The following is a 22,204-nucleotide window of genomic DNA, read 5'->3' as shown; positions in this document are numbered from 1 at the left end:
ATGTTTTACTTTCAAACTTAGCCTTTCACTTCTTAAAAGTTTCAAATACGTCATATTTATTTTTTAGAAGATAAGCCTATACCTTTTTGCTTAAGCCATCAATGAAAGTGATGTAGTACCTTGAACCTCCAAGGGATGCAACCGGAGAAGGGCCCTACAAATCAGTGTGTACTAACTCCAATTTCTTAGCCTTCGGTATTCTGCTAGTTTTCAAGAAGCTCACATTTTTCTGCTTTCCTAAGATGCAGCTTTCACACATGTCAAAATCAATAGACTTTAATTTTGGTAGTTTTCCTTTTGACAGTAGCATCTTCATTCCTTTCTCACTCATGTGACCAAGTCTGCGGTGCCATAGGCTTGTATCAGTGCTTGCTTCAGCAACTGTAATTCTGTCTCTTGGACTTGAGGTCATGTATAAAGTACCAGTATTCTTTCCACGAGCCAATACTCTAGCTCCCTTTGTAACCTTCCAAGTACCACCAACAAATAGTATTGCATGCCCTTCATCATCAAGTTGTCCAACAAAAATTAAATTCCTCCTCAGGTCAGGAATATGTTGAACTTTCTCCAGTAACCAAACAGACCCATTGGGCAACAATATCCGGACGTCTCCCATACCCACAACATCCAAGACTGAACCATCAGCCAAATACACCTTACCAAAATCTCCTGCAACATAATTCTGTATGATTTCTCGGTGTGGAGTGGTATGAAACAAAGCTCTTGTGTCCAGAACCCAACTATCAAATGGACTGTCTACTGCAAGAAGTAAAGCATCCTGTACCTCTTCTATTATAACATTAGCAGAGTCATCTTCATTCTTCTTCTTAGGATTTTTGCATTACCTCCTAAAGTGGCCTGTTATCCAATAGTTCCAACACTATACTTGTTAGTCTGATCTAGATTTACTTCTATTTTGGTTAGGATTTCTGGATTTTCATTTGCCCCGGTTTGAATTTCTATCATTACTCTATCTCTTGTCTCAAGGTTTAGGGCAGAGCTAGATCTTGAGGTTTCACCTGCATCTCTTCTACAAACCTCCTTAGGCAGAATTAAGTCCTGTATGTCATTGTACTTCAACTTTTCTTTTCCTGTAGAATTACTTACTACCATCTTCATTGCCTCCCAACTGTTTGGTAAAGAAGCTAAAACGATTAGTGCACGGATCTCATCATCAAAATCAATTTCTACAGACGACAATTGGTTTGTGATAGTATTGAATTCATTCAGATGTTGTGCTATTGATGCGTTCTCTGCCATCTTCAGATTGAACAGTTTCTTCATCAAATGCACCTTGTTGTTTGCTGACAACTTTTCATATATACCAGATCTACTGTAGTCTTCTCCTTTACAACATTTTGTGCAACTGACCTAGACAGCATTAACCTGATAACTCCTAGTACCTGTTTGTTAAGAAGAGTCCATTCCTCATCCTTCATAGTCGCAGGTTTTGTCACCAAAAGAAACATATGCAATTTCCTCCCATAGAGATAATCTTCAATCTACATCCTCCAGTACGTGAAGCTTGTGCCATTGAACTTTTCTATTCCAGACGCCTTTCATGCTTCCTCTACCATTGCTCCCACTCAAACCTAACTCTAGGCTTTGATACCAATTGTAGGGAATTTTCATGAATTCCTAAATCTGTAAGAACAAAATATAGAGAGAAAATACACGGCAAAGAAAAAGTAATCACATGCACAAGACAGTATTTACGTGATTTGACAATTTGTCTACGTCCACGGAGTTGCAAGGATTTCACTATTATCAGGAAAAAAAAAATACAAAGTGTGGCTGTAGTATTTTTCTCTCTAAAAAACGACAACAACAAAAACCCTAATCACAAAACAACATTTTCTACATCCTGCGCATAGGATTCACAATAGACAAAATAGGCCAAAATTTTTTCTTGGGGGCGTTACCCCCAGATCTCCAAGAGACTTCGGCTTGGGCCTGTCAGCCCAAACCTCTGCTCCATGAACTAAACCTCTAAAAATCTCTTATTAAAAACCACGCAACATTATTCGAGTCGGGTTGTCAATTGGATCAAATATAATTAGGCTCCATAAAGCCCAACATGGCCCACACCACCATGGACTCTGATATCACTTCTTAGGGAGATAAACACCTTGAAGAGATTCCTTGAATAATTAATAGGCTAAAATGCAAAACTGACTTTTTAATTTTCTTTAGATTTCATTTCAGTCCTCTAACATAACATTCATTTATTTCAGTCCTCTAAGTTTTAGATTTATTCAATTAAGGCCTTCCCGTTAACTTTTGTTAAAATTTTTTGAAAAAAAAAATCTGGAAAATATTTTTCAATCATGAATTGAATTTTTTTTAATTTAAAAAATTTGAAGAAAAATTTATAAAATTGAAAATTAATCACAACATATAATAAAAGTTGATGGAAAAGTCTAAATTGAATAAACTTGAAAGTTATAAAACTGAAATGAACAAATGTAAAGTTAGAGGACTGAAAAAAAATCTGAAAAAAATTAGAAGGTCAGTTTTGTATTTTACCTTAATTAATATAACATATATAAACACACTAGCCTAAAAGGCTTACGTCTTATGAGTACGTGTTCAATTATGTTATATTAATTATTCATTCTTCTCATCATTATTTAATGTGAGATTTTACTCATATGTATAATCCAACAACATCCACCCTTAAGGCAAAAATTCAATCTTATTGATATTATATAGAAATCATGTCTTTAACACTAGAACAAAAATTCCTGTGCTGATGCCGATAAATTTAGATTTTAAGCACGAGTACAAAAATACAAATATGGTGTATGTAGAGATGCTATTGTTCCTAACATGAAGATGACGCATACCCTATTTAAAGAAGCTTCTAGCTCCGAAGTTTCCTAGTCAAAGTGAAACACTTATTGATAGCACGCTCGCGTAAATCTCTTTCACTAGCTAGAAGCACTTGTTGAAGATTGATCAGATGCAATAAATCCTATTCCCATCTCATTTGTAGAGGATTGATCAGACATGATAAATCTAGCTACAGAAAATGGAGGTGCCAACGCTTGAGGAAGTTTTATCGATGTGCTTGCAAGCATGAGAATGACCTCTGACATGGTAGGTCTATCATTTGGATCTTCTTGAACACATAACAATGCGATGTGGATCAATCTCAGAGCCTTACTTATAGGACAAATATCAACTATTGTTTGATCCATGAACTCCATTCCTTTGCCTTCATTCCATAGTCTCCAAGCCTATTGGTAGTTTTCTTTAGTTCACAATAATACGTAAAAACTTAATTTGAGCTTAAGATAAAGAAAAGGACGAGAAACGTACATATAAAAGAAGGCTTTGTGAATGGTCTTGATGATAGAAGCTATTGTTCTTTTTTCCACTAACAATTTCTAGCATTAGAATTCCAAAGCTATAAACATCAGACTTTATAGAAAATAGTCATTCCATTGCATACTCCGGTGCCATGTATCCACTGTTAGAAAAAAAAATGTTAGGATATAGTTTAGTTTCAATAGCAGTAAAAGAGAATGAAGGCAGGCTTGTCCTAAATGTAATGAGCAATCACTAAGAGAATAAGTGACATTGACACAAAAATGACTTATGGGAAGTGGATTCTTCCTTTGCAATTAGTTGTTTTTGCAGTTCTTTCTTTGGATCACCATTAAAATTGTAGAGTTTTCCACTAAATTTTACTGCGAAACTTTAAAGTGTGTGTAAAACATGATTTGAACAAACAATGAGGTGAAAGGAATCAACCAAAACTCTCCCCAAACATGTAAGCAAGGGGACCAAACTTTAGTTTGATAATTTCTTAACAAACTTTCTTTTAAAATCAGCAAAAGTGATTTGTAGAATCAAAATGTAGTATAAAGGGAACACTTACTATGTACCAACAATTCTGTTAGTGTTCGCTTCTATTTGATTGCCCCCAAAAATTCTAGCAGTGCCAAAATCTGATATCTTTGGGTTCATCTCATTATCTAACAATATATTAGTCGCTTTCATATACCTGTGGATGATTTTGAGCCGAGAGTCCTCGTGTAGATATTGAAGGCCCTTAGCAATCCCATTGATAATGTTTGTGCGTTTAGCCCAATCTAATTCATTACATTTCTTTGGATCTACATTGCATCATGTGGAAAATGATTCTTTCATATATGAAATTTTTCCAAAAAGAATTGGCCTATGAGAGAGAGAGCAAACCAAACAAGAAGGCATCGAGGCTAGTGTTAGCCATGTATTCATAGACTAGAAGCTTTTCTTCTCCTTCCCAGCAGCACCCCAAAAGCCTCACTAGATTCCTATGCTGAAGTTTTGCAATTAAAATCACTTCGTTCTTGAACTCTTCAAGGCCTTGTTTAGATTTTAGTGAAAGTCTTTTAACTGCTATTTCCTTTCCATTAATCAACTTACCCTGAAAGCATTTTAAATTTCCTTAATCAATGAAAACCTTTCACACAATATTTGTAGACATACTTTGCTACATTTTACAAAACTATGGTTCACTGATACCATTTCTCCTAAAATTAAAGGACCACTACAATGTTATATTTGTCACCGATCCTAACTACAGTTAGATATTATATGCTTATTAAAATGATCAGTTAATTTCCAAATATGTATAAAAAAAAAAATTAATTTGTCTTCTAACCTTGTAAACTGGACCGAACCCACCCTCTCCAAGCTTATTCACATCAGAGAAATTGTTTGTAGCTATGTGTATGGTACTTAAATTGAAGTACTGCATTTCCCCGCTGTCTTCACAAGCTTTTGCATGCATAGCACTGTCTATTAAGTGTACCGAAGCTGAATTTGGAAAATAATTTTGTAATGGAGTTTCTTCGCTTGTTTCCCTCTCTGAGTAATAGATTAGATTTAAGAAAATTAATTAATGATCATCAAGAAACACAAATTTTAAAAGATTGGCTAAACTAAATCGACCTCCTTCTCGTTTCCTTCTGCCATAGGATGTATAAAACCAGAAACCCAAGAGAGCTGCAACTACTGCAATTGATGCAATTGATGATATAGTAATGATTACGACCTTTGTTGTCTTCTTTCCTCCACCTCCTGTTGCTCATCACACAATATATTCTACGTTTGCTTAAATTAACTTAAAGACAACAATCATTGATATATGTATGGAAAATTAAAAAGGCTGTTAAAAAATTAGTCACTTTTTAATTTTTCCAAAATAGTATATTATATATGAATTTTACTAATGTATGCTCTATACATGAATAAATCATTTTAGGACATTTTATGAGAAACTGAAAAAATTGTCAAAAAAGTTGATAATTTCTTTTAATTTCTCATGAAAAGTTTCATAAAATAGATGATTAATGTTTCCTCTCTCTCTCTCTCTCTCTCTCTCTCTCTCTCTCTCTATATATATATATATATATATATATATAAATGATTTTGCTAATGTGTGCCTTAAGACACACAATAATTAATTATTTTTGGAAATATTTTCTCAAAAATTAAAAAAGTATTAACAGTTTTTTCAATTTTCGAGAAAATGTTTCCAAAAATAAATAGCTTAATGTGTGCCATAAGAGTACACATAAACCGCATTGTTTCTAAAAACAGAATCTATCACCAACCTTGTGATCATTGTTATCATTTAGCAGAGAAAATAAATAAAGTATTGAATGAAGATCCCTAGTAGCAAATGGGGAATGACATGCACGTAATTCGCCAGATGAATGCAAGCAGTAATGTAGACTCTTTATCCCATTATTCACTCTAAGAACTAATGACATTGATTTAAGAAACGTTTTAAAAAACTTTTTATGGGAAAAAAATTAACTGATTTTTTGGTAGTTTTTTATATTTCCTATAAAAGTTATATCAAATTTTTCTTAAAATTGTCTATTAACAAATTTTCTAAGAATACCTATTAACCAGACCCATCTTGTTTAACACAAAATATTGTTTACTACATTAGATTCGAAATTGTGTTTGCTCCGTGATAACTATTCTTTACTATTAAGTCAAGATACCAATTGATTTTTTTTTTATGTAGGTGAGATTCAAACTTAGGTTCTTTATTTGATGACAAGAGTCTTTATTAGTTTGACTAACTACAACACAAATTAGATTAGATTGACTCAATAAGCTGTCATCTCATTTGATATGCCAAGAAATTAAAATTTTCATTCAAAGGATAAACAAATTTTATTTATGAAAAAACAACAACAGAAAAATTCAAAGGAGTATATAAGAAAAATAGGAAAGTTTCGTCACAAATGTGGAAAAAAAAAAAAAATCAAATAACATACAGCTCCCTCCCCCATGCATCCAACCCAAAAAAAAAAAAAAAAACATAAATTTACGGTTTTAGAATGTATTTGGATGAAATAAAATAATGGATAGTTTTAATTTATTAAATTAGATTGTTACAAAATTCAAAGGAGTATATAAGAAAAATAAGAAAGTTTGGTCACAGATATGAAAAAAAAAAAAAAAAAAAAAGCAAAAAAAAAATCAAATAACTACCACCCCCTCCACCCAAAAAAAAAAAAAAAAAAACCATAGTCATAAAGACCATGTTTGGTTAGCTTGTTTTCATCACTCAATTCTCACTTTTCATAACTCAATTCTCAACTTGTATAGTTAAAAAGTGATGTTTTAAAATATTATACCGTAATTTTTTTAAAGAAAAAAAGAAGAAAAAGAACTAAGGCAAATAGAATGGATAAAATTTAAGTTCATTTGTTTCGTTGCAAAGTATTTTACAAATAAAACATTTGCAAGTAAAATCATTTATAGATTTCGTCAATTTAAGTTAAACTTTAGGCAACATCTAGCTGTATTGAAAATAGAATTGTGTCATTATATATATATATATATATATATATATATATATATATATATATATATATGAATGAAACTGCTTTTTGTTTTATTTTAAATACCATAAAATTTCAATTTAGAATTTCACCTTATATAGTTCGTCCTGGACTGTTTTTTTATCATCAAACTAAAATATTATGTAGTTTTTGTTGTAAATGAGGGTTAAATTCAACTCTCTTATTGGTCAACAATATAGTTTATTAATCCAACTAACTAAAACTCATGTAAAATCACACGTTTGATTTCAATCAAGCAACCAAGTATTGTACTGAAATTTTACTCATTGATTTAAAACTGCAAATTCAAATCCGCAGGATTGCTGCCATTCAAATGTAAAATTCAATAAGCCCAAAATAGGAGAGGGGATGTGGGGAGAATTTCTATGAAATACAAAATCTACATGTCTTACCATTAACAGTCGGCGGCTGTGGCGGCAACAGTGAAGTCGGGGTTGGAGAAGGCGATGGCGATGGGATTGCTGATGAATTCTCAGTGAAAGAGTAATTCTCATACCTCAGAAAGCAACTTGCGCCTAAAATGCGCCACCCTATTTTGGCTTGGCAACACGTCCTGGCTGTATCCATCAACTCGCTTAAGCACTTGTTACATGAAGAAATATCGATATCTCCAGTACACTGTACCAACCCATAACCTTTCTCCGACCCATCCGTCTGATTATTACTATTAAACAACACACCTTTTGTAGTGGCACTATCTATTAGATCATACATTAGAGAAAGTGCCTTAGCATTGATTAGGTCGGGTGAAGAAGTATTCTGGGAATTCCACATGAGCAACATTGGCGACACCTTTGCCTGTCCAAAGAAACTAACATTGGAGTAGTGTATCATGCACTCATCGTACCATATGATGGCACTTTTGGTCGATGGACATCGAGTTGTGATATCTTGGGTCGCATAGTTTACACAGCTTTGGCAGGTACTATTGGAAACATCACCTCTGCAGAGAAAGAGGGCGTAGATGCCAATATTAGAGCTTTCGTTGTAGAAGCTATAATTTTGGGAAGCTTTAGTAGATAAAGACTCCAACAGCACCGTGAGGTTGGATTGGTAATAGGTGTTGGAGGTTTCATTTGATTGATCCAAACAAACGTGGTAATTGTAGGTTGGCTGGGAATGAACGGAAGTGGTAAGAGAAAACACTCCAAACGATAGTAACAGAAAGGCTGTGGTCCGTGTGGAATTGTGGAGGGAAAACATTTTTCCCAAAGAAGAGGAATTGGTACCGATATGTAAACCGGTACAGAAGTGCGGGTGTTTTGTTCCGATAAAAGTATCTGCCGTACGCCGGTAAAACTAAGCTTTCTTTGTAAATTTTAAGATAAAAGGAGGACTATTTTACAATTTTTCTCACCCTGTAAAGTCAGAGCTAACGCATGTGGTAATACGCTGGACTCAAGCTCTTCATTTCGATCTCACATTGGCGGCGATGACGACGCTGACTGACGGTGAACAGCGGCTGCCTCGTCTGAGAGAGAGAGATTTGAAAATAAGTGGTTATTGATGGGAAGAGAAATAGAGAATAGTCAAGTCAAGTTAGAAGTTGGAGAGAGAGAAAGAGATAGATGTGAAATTTGTGGTCAGTAATGGTGAGAACCGGGAAGAGAAATAGCGGAGTAAAGTTAGAGAAAGAGACCAAAAATTTTAAAAAATGTGAAGTCAGAAGTCAATAGCTTAACGTATGGGGAGTAAGAAAATTACAAAAAGTCAGAAACATCTTGGAACATGTGAAAATCTTAGAAACACACGTTAGGTATATTTTTTATTCCTTTGATTTTAACTTTTATCACCCATTACTTTTTCTACTTCTCTAATATTTTTCTACCACCACTTATTTTTTACCAAATAACGTTATCCAAATATTTTATTTCCTCCGGTCCAAAATGACTTCTGATACAATTTGCCCGTTTGGATGCACATTGTGTTTTGCAAAGTTGTGTTTTTATGTTTTTTTTTTTTTTTTTTGGCAGCGTCAACGGACAATGTACTATTCATTTTACTGTTTATAAACAGTACTTGTGATTTATGGACTTTTCCGTCCTTTTTTCACATTTGTGGGTCTTGTATACTGTTTACGGAACCCACAACTTCACTTTTCAGCTAATTTTTTTTATTAAAAATGAGACCCACAATATTATTCACATATTTAAAAATTATTTTGCTACAGTATTTTCAGTTTTTAGCAATAAGTTTTATCCAAACGGACCCAATATTAACTCTTTTGATTTTTTTTTCTCTCTCCTTAGCTTCAACATAAAATTTGTCTATGAACATGTGCTTATGTTATGGCTAATTAACCATAAGAAATAATTTTCTCAAGTAATATTTATAATACAGAAAATGATTTTATCAAGTATATTAGAAGTTAAATAATGTTAGTGTTAATATTTGATTATTTGTTTGGCTTGCTTATTTAGTTTTTATTTTTATTTTTAAATGGAATCTTGCTTGGGTAGTGAGAAGTCATGTTTTATGTTAGCTTTATTTAGTCACAAGACTTTATATGTAATGTATTTTATTGGTGATGTATTGTGTTTAGGGTTTTCGTGTAAGTTGGGGTAGTATACTTGAGCCTCTCCTTAAAAATGAGAAGTTACATCAACCTGAGATTTCTCTGCCTAGATGTGACCAACTCACGACCTAAGATGTTTGCGAAGTCCACGTGGTAGGTGTTTGTCTGAGAGTGCAGACGTGCACCTTGCGAACATCTCACGACTTTAGGGGGTGAATAGGTCGTGAGCTACACTATCTCTATATTTTGTAAACTGCACCAACCACTGTTTTTTTGCTAGTACACACACACATAACTGTGAGGCGTGGTAAGGGGCTTCAGATAAGTATTGACCAAACCCTAGAAACCCTAAGGGTGTCAAGAGTGTAAAGCCAATCCTTTGTACGAAAAGAGAGTTTTTTCTTAGAGAAAAGCCAAGTTTTTCATCTCCCCTTTCCATCTTTTTCATTCCATTGATAGAGATTTTGTAAACACATTCCTCATCTATAAACACATACCTATGAGTGAGTGAATGAGAAAGGGAACTTGAGAAGCCAACACCTAAATTCAATCTTCATTGGTGGTGATTCCATTGGAGCTTCAATGAAGGGTCTTTGGTAAACTAGAAAAAGAAAGGGCTTGGTGAAGTCGGTTATTAGCTGGAGATTGGAGGGTTTAAGTACATGTAGGAGAGTGGTCTTGGAGGGTTCATTGTATACCTTATGTACTGCAACTATCTTACCTAGTGGAGATTTCCAACAAATGGTCGGGGGAGAGGTTTTTATGCTTAGGGTTCGGGTTTTTCTCTTTTATAACACTTGTTGTGTTATGTGTGGTTTGCTTATCTTCCTCTCTCTACTGCCTTTAACTTTCTATATTACTGTGCTTGTGTAGTGTAGATTGTGTTTTGGATGTTTTGCTAAGTCACTAACACTTTAACTTGTGATTAGTTTAGTGTTAAAATCCACTTAGCCGTAAAATTTGGTATTAAGGGTTCTAAATACATGCTAGGATTGTAATAGCATACTTTCAGTTAGATTAGTTCCTTTCTCTCGCTTGAATTTGGAAGATTCAAAAGTTATTTAAACTAGTATTAATAGAAGATGTTTAATTTTCCCTGCCCTGAGGGTCTGGTGAGACAGATTGTCATTGCACAAGAGAGAATTTTGTGAAATGGCATTTGTCCATCTCATCCTACCTACACATAATTAAGCAAACCGTTGCTGCTGTGTCTGGTATGCACCATTTGAAGCATTTCTGAAATTCTATCCACATTTGGAACATGCATTAGAGTATTAGCATTTTACACATTAAACACCAAATTACACCTCCATCAAATGTGTCATATGCCAAAAATTTTAGCACATAGCTACAGTACACTTACTCTATATCTATGTGCTAAAATATTTTAATAATTTCTCTCTTTTCTTTACTAACTCTCTCTTATATACCTCTATCCTCCCTTCTCTCTCTCTCTTTATTACTTTTATTTTTTATTTTTATTTATTATTATTATTATTATTATTTTTTTGAGAAGCACTTTTATTTTTATTTTTAATAGATGGTGGAAGTTATTTTTGATTATTTTAATGAGTGATGTGTTAAAATAAGAGATGAAATGCAGGGTGTAATGTTAAATGCATACTAAAATAGTGTTAAGGGTTGACATGTATTGTGTGGACAATCCAAAGTTGGTAGTAGTTGCGTAAGATTGAATTGTTCTCAGCATGATCTATTAGGAGTATTAGTTAATAGGTTTTATTATTGAATAATTATCCTCTGTCTTGGAGTATTAGTTGATAGGTTTTATTATTGAATAATTATCCTCTGTCTTGTATTTTCAAACTGAGCATTAGTTCAGGATAGGCGTTATCTTATCTCTTTGTTTTAGGATAGCTTATGTTTATCTTTATCTCATTGTTATGGTGAAATTTCTACACTGTAAAGGTCCTAAATAGGACCTACCAATAATAACAGAAAGCAAGCAGAAAATTAATCAACAATAACGTTTTTTAGGAGGTTTGGGTTTTTTTTTTTTTCCTAATTAAAACCATACGACTCACAATTCAAACAGCTTCTGCTGATATTTGGAGATTTTCAAACCAACCAATCTTGGGGTTGACTGTCAGGTGATCCTAATCTGATTGCTTCAAGAATCAAGTCCATGATTTAGTAAGCAGATCCATTCACTTTTTGCAACTTCATTTGAAATAAACTATATACACATACACACATGTTTTTATTTATTTTTTATTTTATAAACTCTCACACACACACACATATATATATATATATATAATATTGATTTTGTTGTATAATACTTATTTAATGTGTTAATTATAAAAAATAATAGTTAGTTCACTTTAGGTAAAACTATATTAAAACTTCAAATAACTCACTAATTGTTAATATATTATTGATTTATTGACATAATTTTTAATCAATTCGTTTATAGGCATAATACTAGTAATGAAAAGGAAAAAAAGAAAAGAATAAAGGACCTAGACATATGCTTATTGGCTTGTAAGTTGTAACCCACCTCAATTGCAAAATGAAGACATAGAAAGAGTATCTAAATTCTAATGAAGCACTTAATCCTCTCTAATAGTGGATGGAGTTCTAACTTGTGGTAGTGAACAAGAGCAGTTCAATGTTGTGTTAAACTTAAACCTCAGAGATGTAATTACGATGGCTGTAAGCAACAAATCCAGGTATGTATACGTAGGTTCATCCTGAATCGAAACCTCAATTCTCTATAATGCTGCCATGATTACAGTTCATGGGCTCAGTTAGGACTCCATTATTGGCATAGCTTCTATGCTAATCTGGCAATTGTTGAAAATACAAGAAGGCTTGAGGATTATTTGTTCAGGGAAGCACTTATGACTTATCCTTTATTTTTGTTAAAGATATGGTTTTATGGGTTAAATGTGTAATGACCGAATTTAACATAATAGCCTTAGTGGCCCCACACCCTTTTTTTTTCAACAACTTTTGTTTGGATGTGGAAAAATTACCCATGAGCAGTTTTGATGGACCGACCATTGAAAAATAAGTACACTAACGTTTTCTTTTTTTGAGAGAGTTTTAACTTATAGTATCCGCCCCTGATAATAACTCTTTATTATCTGACCAAGACACCAATCAGTTTTTGGTGTAGGCAGGGATTGAACTCCAGATCTCTTATAGCGTCCGCTCCTGATAATAGCTCTTTGATATCAGACCAAGACACCAATCGGTTTTTGGTGTAGGTAGAGATTGAACCTCAAATCTCTTATACAACCATCAAAGACTTTACTAACTGAGCTAATTGAAACCCATTACACTAATGTTGTCATGTAAAGAACAATCATGTAAGTACACTATCAGATTCAAAAAAAATAAAAAAATAAGTACACTACCCTTTCTTAGGAACAATATTTCCAATCTATTAATTAGTTTGGATATCTTTAAGGCAAAAATTTAAATATTATTTATTTTGGGTTTGTACCGCTTATTTTGCTGAAAGTACTATCGATAAATGTAAAAATTAGTTAAAATAGTACTACGGAACCCATGAATAGTACTAAAAAGTATAAGTTGAATAGTAAAATAATTTTAATTTTTCATTGGTATCCAAACACACACTTTATATCAAAATCATGTATTAGAATTATTATATGATTTCACATGTGAGTTTGGATATCAAACATCAACCTTTAAAGTAAAAATTCAATTTTATTAACGTTATTTAGAAATCATTTTTTAAAAAACAATTTCAATTCTACATAATAGTTTGGATATCAAACATCCAAATCTTTAAGGTTTGGATATCTATAAAGTGAAAATTCAATCCAATTCATTTTAAACCATAATCATGTCTTAGAATATTTTAGTTCTACATATTAGTTTGGATATAAGACATCCAACCCTTGAGTTTTGGATATTTCTAATGCAAAAATTTAATAAAATTCACAATGTAATGACCTGTTTTGATCCACAGCCCAAGAGGTTTGGACAATGGTTCAATGAGCCTAAAACAATAAATTTATTAGAGAGTAGGCTTGTTACTAAATGTTCAATAAGTTAGAATGTAGATCACAAGAAGCTAGTTCATGTTAGAATGAGTAAGACAAATAGGTCAAAAAGAAAAATACTCCTCGGTATGTTCTTATATATTTCTCTTAGACTTATACAAATATTCAAGTTCTTGTTTATACAGTGATTTCTTTTATGATTTTCTCATGATCCCCTCTATAATGGAATCATTCTTCTTTCATCCCAGCCTTCCACGTGTAGATCAAATTGCTAATCTCTTTGATACTTATCTTATCAGCACCCTTCTGAAATCTTTGTGGGTAGCTGTAAGGCTAGAAGTCACTGTTCAAGTATCACTTCCACATTGATGCGGCTAGTTGGTTAGATGTAGAGCATTCAATATGTTGGTAATTGCTTTCTTCCCAGATATTTCTCAATTCTCTGTTGACTTACCTCTCTCTAAAATTTATCCTCTCAAGCACGGTTGCCCACCGCCTAGTACTTGATGGGTGGTCAGACTTTAGACTTCCAATCTGTTGGTCGAGGACAACGTTACATGTTCATTATGATCAGACATCTTTCTTGGCCCAGTAATCTACTTGCCTTCACTAATACATGCTTGTCTTCGGGAACTTTGACGTCCTTAGGTGCGGCCTATAGCTCAATATCTTTATTTGGGCCATTCATCCCTACACACAATATATAGAAATCATTTTAGAAATACTATATTAATTCTACATGTGAGTTTGGATATTAGACATCCAACATCCAAATCATTAAGATTTGGAAATCTGTAAGAAAAAAAAGTCAAGTAGTATTTATTTTATGGAGAAATCATGTCTTAGAAACAATATTTCAATTCTTATATGAGTTTGGATATCAAACATCCACTTTTAAAGCAAAAATTCAATCTCATTCAATATATTTTGAAATCATGTCTTAAAAACGATTTCAATTTTAAATATTAGTTTGGATATTTCTATTTGAAAAATTCAATAGAATTCATATTATACAAAAATCGTGTCTTAGAAATTAGATACTCAAACCTTGGATATCTCTAAGGCAAAATTTTAATAGTAGTCATGCTATACATAGATCGGGTATTGATAAAACTATTTCAATTCTACAAATCAATTTTGATATCAATTATCCAAACTTTTTAGGTTTGGATATCTCTAAGGCAAAAATTCAAATGGAGTTCATTTGATACCGAAATGGTATCTTAGAAACATTATTTCAGTTTTTTTTTTTTTTTTTTTTTTTTTTTTGAGAATGATTATTTCAGTTTATTCTAGTTTAATCTTATTCATATTATCTAGAAATCATGTCTTTAACACTAGCACAAAAATTCCTGTGACGATGCAGATAAATTTAAATTTTTAGCACTAGAACAAAAATACAAATATGGTGTATTTAGAGATGCTATTGTTCCTAACATGAATATGACGCATACCCTATTTGAAGAAGCTTCTAGCCCCGAAATTTTGTAGTCAAAGTGATACATTTACCGATAGCACGCTCCAATAAATCTCTTCACTACCTAGAGGCACTTGTTGAAGATTGAACAGGTGTAATAAATCTTATTCCCATCTCATTTGATGAGGATTGATCAAACATGATAAATTTAGCTACAGAAAATGGAGGGGCCAACGGTTGAGGAAGTTTGATCGATTTGCTTGCAAGCATGAGAATGACCATTGACATGGTAGCTAGGCCGATCATTTGGATCTTCTTGAACACGTAACAATGCAATATGGATCAATCTCAGAGCCTCACTTATCGGACAAATATCAACTATTGTCTGATCTATGAACTCCATTCCTTTGCCTTCATTCCATAGTCGCCAAGCCTATTGGTAGTTTTCTTTAGTTCACAACAATACGTGAAAACATAATTTGAGCTTCAGATAAAGAAAAAGGATACGAAACGAACATATAACAAAAGGCTTTGTGCACGCTCTAGATGATAGAAGCCACTGTTCTTTTTTCCACTAACAATTTCAAGCATTAGAATTCCGAAACTATAAACGTTAGACTTTATTGAAAATAATCCCTCCATTGCATACGCTAGTGCTATGTATTCACTATTAGAAAAAATATATATTAGGATACAATTTGACTTTAATCGCAGTTAAAGAGAATAAAGGCAGGGTTGTCTTAAATGTAATTTGCTATCACTAAGAGAACAAGCAACATCGACATAAAAATGACTTATGGAAAGTGATTACTTCCTTGGCAATTATTTGTTCTGGCAGTTCTTTCTTTGAATCACCATTAAAATTGTAGAGTTCTCAACTTGATTCTACAGCTAGTAGAGTTTTCCACATAATTTTATAGCTAAATTATGTGCTTAAAACATGATTTGAAAAAACAAGAAGGCGTAGGAATCAACCGAAACTCCCCCCAAACACGTAAGCAAGGGGACCAAAGTTTAGTTTGATAATTTCTTAACAAATTTTCTATAAAAATCAGCATAAGTGATTTGTAGTACCAAAATGCGTAAAGAAAACACTTACTATGTACCAACAATTCTATAGTTAGTACTTGCTTCTATTTGATTACCCCCAAAAATTATAGTAGTAGCAAAATTTGATATCTTTGGGTTCATTTCATCATCTAACAATACATTACTTGCTTTCATATCCCTATGGATGATTTTGAGCCGAGAGTCCTCATGTAGATATTGAAGGCCCTTAGCAATCCCATTGACAGTGTTTGTGTGTTTAGCCTAATCTAATTCATTACATTTCTTTGGATCTACATTGTAATAATGTGGCAAATGATTCTCTCATATATGAAATTTTTGCCGAAAGAATTGTCCTATAATAAATGATGCTCTGAGAGAGAGAGAGAGAGAGAGAGAGAGAGAGAGAGAGAGAGAGAGAGAAGGCATTGAGACTAGTGTTAGCCATGTATTCATAGACTAGAAGCTTTTCGTTTCCTTCGAAGCGGCACCCTAAGAGCCTTACTAGATTCCTATGCTGAAGTTTTGCAATTAAAATAACTTCGTTTTGAACTCTTCGAGACCTTGTTTAGATCGTATTGAAAGCCTTTTAACTGCTATTTCCTTTCCCTTAATCAACTTACCCTAGAAACATTTAAATTCCATTATCACACAATATTGGTAGACACTTTGCTACATGTTCCAAAACTATAGTTCACTGATACCATTTCTCCTAAAATCAAAGGATCACTACAATGTTATATTTGTCACCGATCATATAACCACGGTTGGATATTATATTCTAATGATAATAATCAAATAAAAATTTCCAAATTTGTATAAAAAAATTAATTTTTCTTCTAACCATATAGATTGGGCCGAATCCACCTTCTCCAAGCTTATTAACATCAAAGAAATTGTTTGTAGCTGTGAGTATGGTACTTAAATTGAAGTAATGCATTTCTCCATTGTCTTCATCACAACCCTTTGCATGCATAGGACTGTCTATTAAGTGCATCGAAACTAAACTTGGAAAATAATTTTGTAACGGAGTTTCTTGGCTTGCTTCCCTCTCTGAGTAATAAATTAGATTTTAGAAAATTAATTAATAATCATCAGGAAACACAAAATTTAGAAGATTTGATAAATTAAATCTACCTTCTTCTTGTTTCCTTCTAACAGAGGATGTATAAAACCAGAAACCCAAGAGAGTTGCAACTACTACAATTGATGCAATTGATGATACAGTAATGATTATTGTCTTTGTTGTCTTCTTTCCTCCACGTCCTGCCTAAACTGTCACTGATAAAGACAAATCAAATCTATTAAGTATTTCTATCCAAAAAATAAAAATGAAAACTTTTAATGAAGATCCCTAGTAGCAAATGGAGAATGGTACTTCATCTATTATAGCACCATAAAAAATGGATGTAATATGTTAACATTCTATTAAGAAAAAGTCCCAGTAAAATTTTGGTGCAAATACACTTTGAGTCCCTATATTTTAGTCCCCCATTTATTTTTAGATGCAGTTCTTAAAATCAAAAAATCATTCTCATTTTAATTTCTATCATTATATCACTAACGGAAATAGCCTATGTGACATATGAAGTGCATTACTAACACATTAGACGCTGAGATGGTCATTAAGGTAATATTAAAAAAAATCAATTTGAATTTTTTAATTGTCAAATCAATATTTCAATAAATAAATTAAATATTCCACATTAGAAAATTTAAAATTTATTCATTAAAATGTCACATTCTATGTATGAATTTATTTATTTTTATGTTTAAACATAAAATTTCAAATCCATATATTTTATAAGCCTACATATTAGCTTAAGTACATTAACCAATATTAGATTAAATAACATGTTTTTTTCATTTTTTTTCAATTTTTTATTATTAGCCAAAATGCTAATATCAACCTGTATGGGCTAGTATAACTGTAATAGGCCGGTACAACCTGAAATTTTTTTGGTACATTTTAGAGGAGTACTAATACTAGTTTAATGGCTGGTATGATATATTTCCTTAGTATGGCCAATATCGGTACGATATTAACTTAATTGGTTTATATGTTTTGGGATAGAGAAATGCTATATTTACATTATTTTTACAATAAATTCTAAGTGGCAAGTTATTATTGGTCATTGTTGGGGCAAAAAAGTAATCTTAGTAGTAGGTTCAAATTTGAACCAATAGAAACTAACCACCTACGAATTGTTGTGAAAATATTGTGAAAATGTTGTGGACATAGCACTTCTTGGTAGGATATTCTAATGTTTTTGCCTTTTGGGTACATATACATGTTCTTTGGTCATTATTGTGGTTTTAGCCTGCCATTTTGGAATGCAGGTAAGAAATTTTAAGATTACAAGGGGTTATTTCAAATTCAATGATTTTACGTTTTACAATCATTATCAAAAGCTTTATAGCTCAATCGGTACCTCGGGAATTTAAATCCTCTGAAAACATCTAGTATTCCTAATGGAAACATCTATAACTCAAATCCTCCCCCACCCCCCATGGTAACTAGCAAATTATTCAAGAAATATTTTGAAAAATCATTGGTGGATTTTATCCAAATCCAAATCTTTATTGTTTTAAACTATCCAAATAAGGTATTTTGATTTAAGTTAAACTTTAGGCATAGACGGATAGTTATCCTAATTAACAACTAGTTACATTGAATTTAATTGCTATTAGGAAAAAAATTGTGTTTTGATATTGGTCAATGAAACTACTTTTTATTTTATTTTATTTTACTAATTGAGCCAATTGAAACCCATATAAAAACATATTTTTCATTTCAATCAAGCAACTTAAATATTGTACCTAAACTTTACTCTTTGATTGAAAATCCCAAATTCAAAACCACGGGATTTCTGCTAATCAAATTTAAAATTTAATAAGCCCAAAATAGGAAAGGGGTGGGGAGGATTACCATGAAAATACAAAATCTACATGTCTTATCATTAATAGTTTGGATTGCTGTTGATTGCTCACTAAAAGAGTAGCTCCCATACCTCAGATAGCAACTTGGGCCTAAAATAGGCCACCCTATTTGGGCTTGGCAACATGAATTGGTTGTTTTCATCAAGTTGCTTAGGGCCCGTTTGGTTTAGTGATGTCTCAGTTTTTATAACTCAGTTTTTAAAACTCATAATTCAAACCTAAAACTCATAACTCATATCTCAAACCTCACTTTCACTCAAAAATTGCAAAACACATGTTTGGACTCATAACTTAGTTACGTATCTCTACAATTTTTCTCCAAAACTATGTACCCGCCCATTGACACAACCCATGTTGCTACTATTCCTACCTGCGTCCCATTAACAAAAAAGAAAAAAGAAAAAAAGAAGAAGAATCTTCCTCCTTTTACTTCTCCCACTGTGGCATCTCTCACCTTTCATTTCTCTGACTCTCCTCTTTCTATCAATTTTTTTTTGTCTATCTCTCTTTCTCTATCTCTCCCCTCTTCACTCTATATTTGATTTTTTTTCCCCACTCTTCTTTGTTTCTTTCTCAGCTTTCTCTGTCTCTTCCCTCTTCAATCTGTATTTGATTTTTTTTTTCTCTCTTCTCTATTTCTTTCTCAACTGTTTTTGGTTGGTTTGAACTAGTGGTTATTGGATTTAAAGTGGTGGGTTGTTTCAGTGGTTAGTAGGTTCAGATTGGTAATGGTAGGTTGATCGGGTTTTTGGGGCAGGGTTATGATGGAGATCGGGTTTGAGATTGGGATTTTGGGGCTGAGTTACAGTGGAGAGAGAGGTTATGGGTCACGGCATGGCTTGAATCGGTTGGGGCTAGGTTGAATCGGTGTGGATTAGCGTTTGGTTTTGTGGGTTGATTTTGGTGTTTCGGTGGTGTGGATTGGCACTGAGTTTGTTATGGTGGTGGTGTGGCGGAAGTGGGCTGAACCAGAGAAAGGAAGAAAGAAAGAAGAAACAGAGAGAGAGAAATCGAAGAAAGAAAGAAAAAGAAAAAAGTGGGAGAAGAAAGAGAGAGGATAAAGTAAAAGAGAGAGGTAACGCCATCAACACATGGGCCCCACAGAGGTAAAAAATTTACAATCCTACCACTGAGTTATGTATCTCAGAAACTGAAAGCACCAATTTGGTGTTTTCAGTTTTCATCACTCACTCACACAAAATTTTTGAGTTTGAGTGATGAAAACAAGATTAGGAAATCAAGCCAAACAAAAAAAATTGGGTGAGTCCCACGTTTTTTCATCACTAAGTTATGAGTTTCCAGTAATATCACTCAAAATAGGCCTAAACCAAACAGGCTCTTAAGCACTAGCTACATGAACTATCATGTATATCTCTAGTATGCAGTACACTGCACCAACCCATAACTTGTCTTGGACCCATTACTCAATGTCACTGTCTGATTATCACTCGTGTACAACATATCTGTTACCTTGGTGCGATTTATTAGATAGTACATTAGACCAAGTGCGTAAAAATTTGGTAGGTCAGGTGAAGAAGTATTCTCGTAATTCCACACGAGTACCATTGGCAATATTTTTGCCTGTCCAAAGAAATTAACATCGGAGTATCGTAACAAACACTGATCGTACCATATGATGGCACTCTTGTTAGATGGACATCGAGTTGTGATATTTCCGATCGCGTAGCTTACACAGGTTTGGCAGGTACCATGAGAAACATTACCTCTGCAGAGGAAGAGGGCGTAGATGCCAACATTAGAGCTTTCCTTGTAGAAGTTGTAGTTTTGGAAGCTTTAGAGGATAAAGAGTCCAACAGCACTGTGAGGTTGGAATTGTAAGAGGTGTTGGATGTTTCATTTGATTGATCTAAACATATGCTGTAATCATAGATTATTTGGGAATTAATGGCGCGGGTAAGGGAAAACACTCCAAATAATAGTAACAGAAAGGCTGTGGATCGAGTTCTTGAGGGAAAACATTTTTCCTCCTCGGCTTCAATAGGAAATTTGTCCATGAACATATGCTTATGTTATGGATGATTATCCATAAGAAATAATTTTCTCAAGTATTCTTCATAGGAAAGAAAATGATTTTATCAAGTATATTAGAAGTAGTTAAATAATGTTAGGGTTAATCTTTGATTGTTTCTTTGGCTTGCTTGGGTAGATTTTAGTTTCTTTCACTGGCATGAATTTGGAAGATTCAAAATTTATTTAAACATGCGAAGGCTAGGTCGCAAGTCAAATCGTGACAGCGGAATTTTTATTTTAAATTTTTTTGGAAGGTGTAATCTTGTACGGGTGTATTGATTTGTTTCATTGAATATAGATTACAAATTCATATGAAAAAAACATATAGATCCCATGAATGAAAATGGATGCAGCAACTCGGTACTACTCTTGTCGTCTAAAGACTAAAAAAATCAAAAGAAGTTTTACTTTAATAATATTTTTATAATAAATTATAAGTAGTAAATTGTTATTAGTTTTAATTTAAATTTATAATTTAAATTAATTTTTTTTCTACTCATAAGCGCCAAAAACTATCTTTTATTTAAAATTTATTGTAAAATTACTTTAAAAATATTATGAATATAGTATTTTCTTTTTAAAAATGTTCCATGAAATGAATAAGCTGATGTCAAGAAAACAAATTCAATTACGCTTTTCATTTTTGATTTATTCTTTAAAATTTCCCATTTTTATTTATTCTAGCTCCATTGACTTTTTGGCTTCCGTCAGTGCTGAGGTAGTGCAGCACATTAGCTATTTTAGACGAGCTATCCTCATCGTCATGGCCAAAATATATTTATAAAGAATTGGAAAAAAAAAAAAAAAAGTCTGTCACAGACAAGAAGAAGATATATGGTGCATCCGACAGCATATATAGAAGAAAACTTGTTATCAAATATAAATATATATATATATATATATATATATTATATATATTTTGAGCCAATATATATATGTATATATAGTTAGAAGAAAACTAGCGATGGTTATAGATAGTAGCGCCACCTAAGTTTATGTATTTGTATTTATTAATTTATTGATTAAAATGATCATTTTTAGGGTGGGTCATCGCTCATAGGTCTGTAGTATCTGGCTATTAATTTCTAATTTTTTGGAAGAATTTGGGTCAACTTAATTCTTTTTTCTTTTTCTTTTTTTTGAGGGGGGGGGGGGGGTGGGGGAGGGATTGGATTTGGTTCAACTTCTTTGGATCTTCTTATTCCGTTCGTTTTATTTTGATTTTTCTCACACGAATGTACAACTTACTAATCTTTTAGAAAGGGTACAACACTAAAACTCAACAAGTATAGAGATGACCAAAATATTCCAGTGTCTTGTTTGAGCTGTCTTATCTTGTTTTGCTCCATTTAAGTTTTTTTTTTTATATAACTTTTTTGGTTTT

At 32.8% G+C, this 22,204-nt stretch overlaps 1 protein-coding gene, 1 long non-coding RNA gene and 1 pseudogene across 5 annotated transcripts; all 3 read right to left on the bottom strand.

Moving 5' to 3' along the window:
- Positions 1-2,748: 2,748 nt before the first annotated feature.
- Positions 2,749-8,393, bottom strand: LOC142636941 (G-type lectin S-receptor-like serine/threonine-protein kinase SD1-1). 2 transcript variants are annotated; one of them, XM_075811233.1, is made up of 6 exons: positions 7,268-8,393; positions 4,652-5,070; positions 4,204-4,414; positions 3,884-4,121; positions 3,322-3,472; positions 2,749-3,239 (listed from the first exon to the last, which is right to left on the bottom strand). In XM_075811233.1, the coding sequence occupies exons 1-2, from the start codon at positions 8,076-8,078 to the stop codon at positions 4,889-4,891; spliced, it is 993 nt and encodes a 330-aa protein (XP_075667348.1). In that variant the 5' UTR covers positions 8,079-8,393; the 3' UTR covers positions 2,749-3,239; positions 3,322-3,472; positions 3,884-4,121; positions 4,204-4,414; positions 4,652-4,888. The 2 variants fall into 2 exon arrangements, with proteins under 2 accessions (XP_075667348.1, XP_075667349.1); XM_075811234.1 differs by lacking the exon at positions 7,268-8,393 and having other exon boundaries at positions 4,652-4,867.
- A 6,508-nt stretch (positions 8,394-14,901) lies between these two features.
- LOC142634210 (uncharacterized) lies at positions 14,902-19,159 on the bottom strand. 3 transcript variants are annotated; one of them, XR_012844076.1, is made up of 4 exons: positions 16,987-19,151; positions 16,694-16,902; positions 15,319-15,469; positions 14,902-15,235 (listed from the first exon to the last, which is right to left on the bottom strand). It is a non-coding gene; the product is annotated as an uncharacterized LOC142634210 (long non-coding RNA). The 3 variants fall into 3 exon arrangements; XR_012844075.1 differs by lacking the exon at positions 15,319-15,469 and having other exon boundaries at positions 16,987-17,531; XR_012844077.1 differs by lacking the exons at positions 14,902-15,235; positions 15,319-15,469 and having other exon boundaries at positions 16,527-16,902; positions 16,987-19,159.
- A 976-nt stretch (positions 19,160-20,135) lies between these two features.
- On the bottom strand, positions 20,136-20,804 carry LOC142635723 (cysteine-rich repeat secretory protein 1-like; annotated as a pseudogene).
- Between the last annotated feature and the right edge of the window lie 1,400 nt (positions 20,805-22,204).

Source organism: Castanea sativa, chromosome 5 (genome assembly GCF_040712315.1).
Source record: "Castanea sativa cultivar Marrone di Chiusa Pesio chromosome 5, ASM4071231v1".
Lineage (NCBI taxonomy): Eukaryota > Viridiplantae > Streptophyta > Magnoliopsida > Fagales > Fagaceae > Castanea > Castanea sativa.
This window is presented reverse-complemented; position numbering and strand designations above follow the sequence as displayed.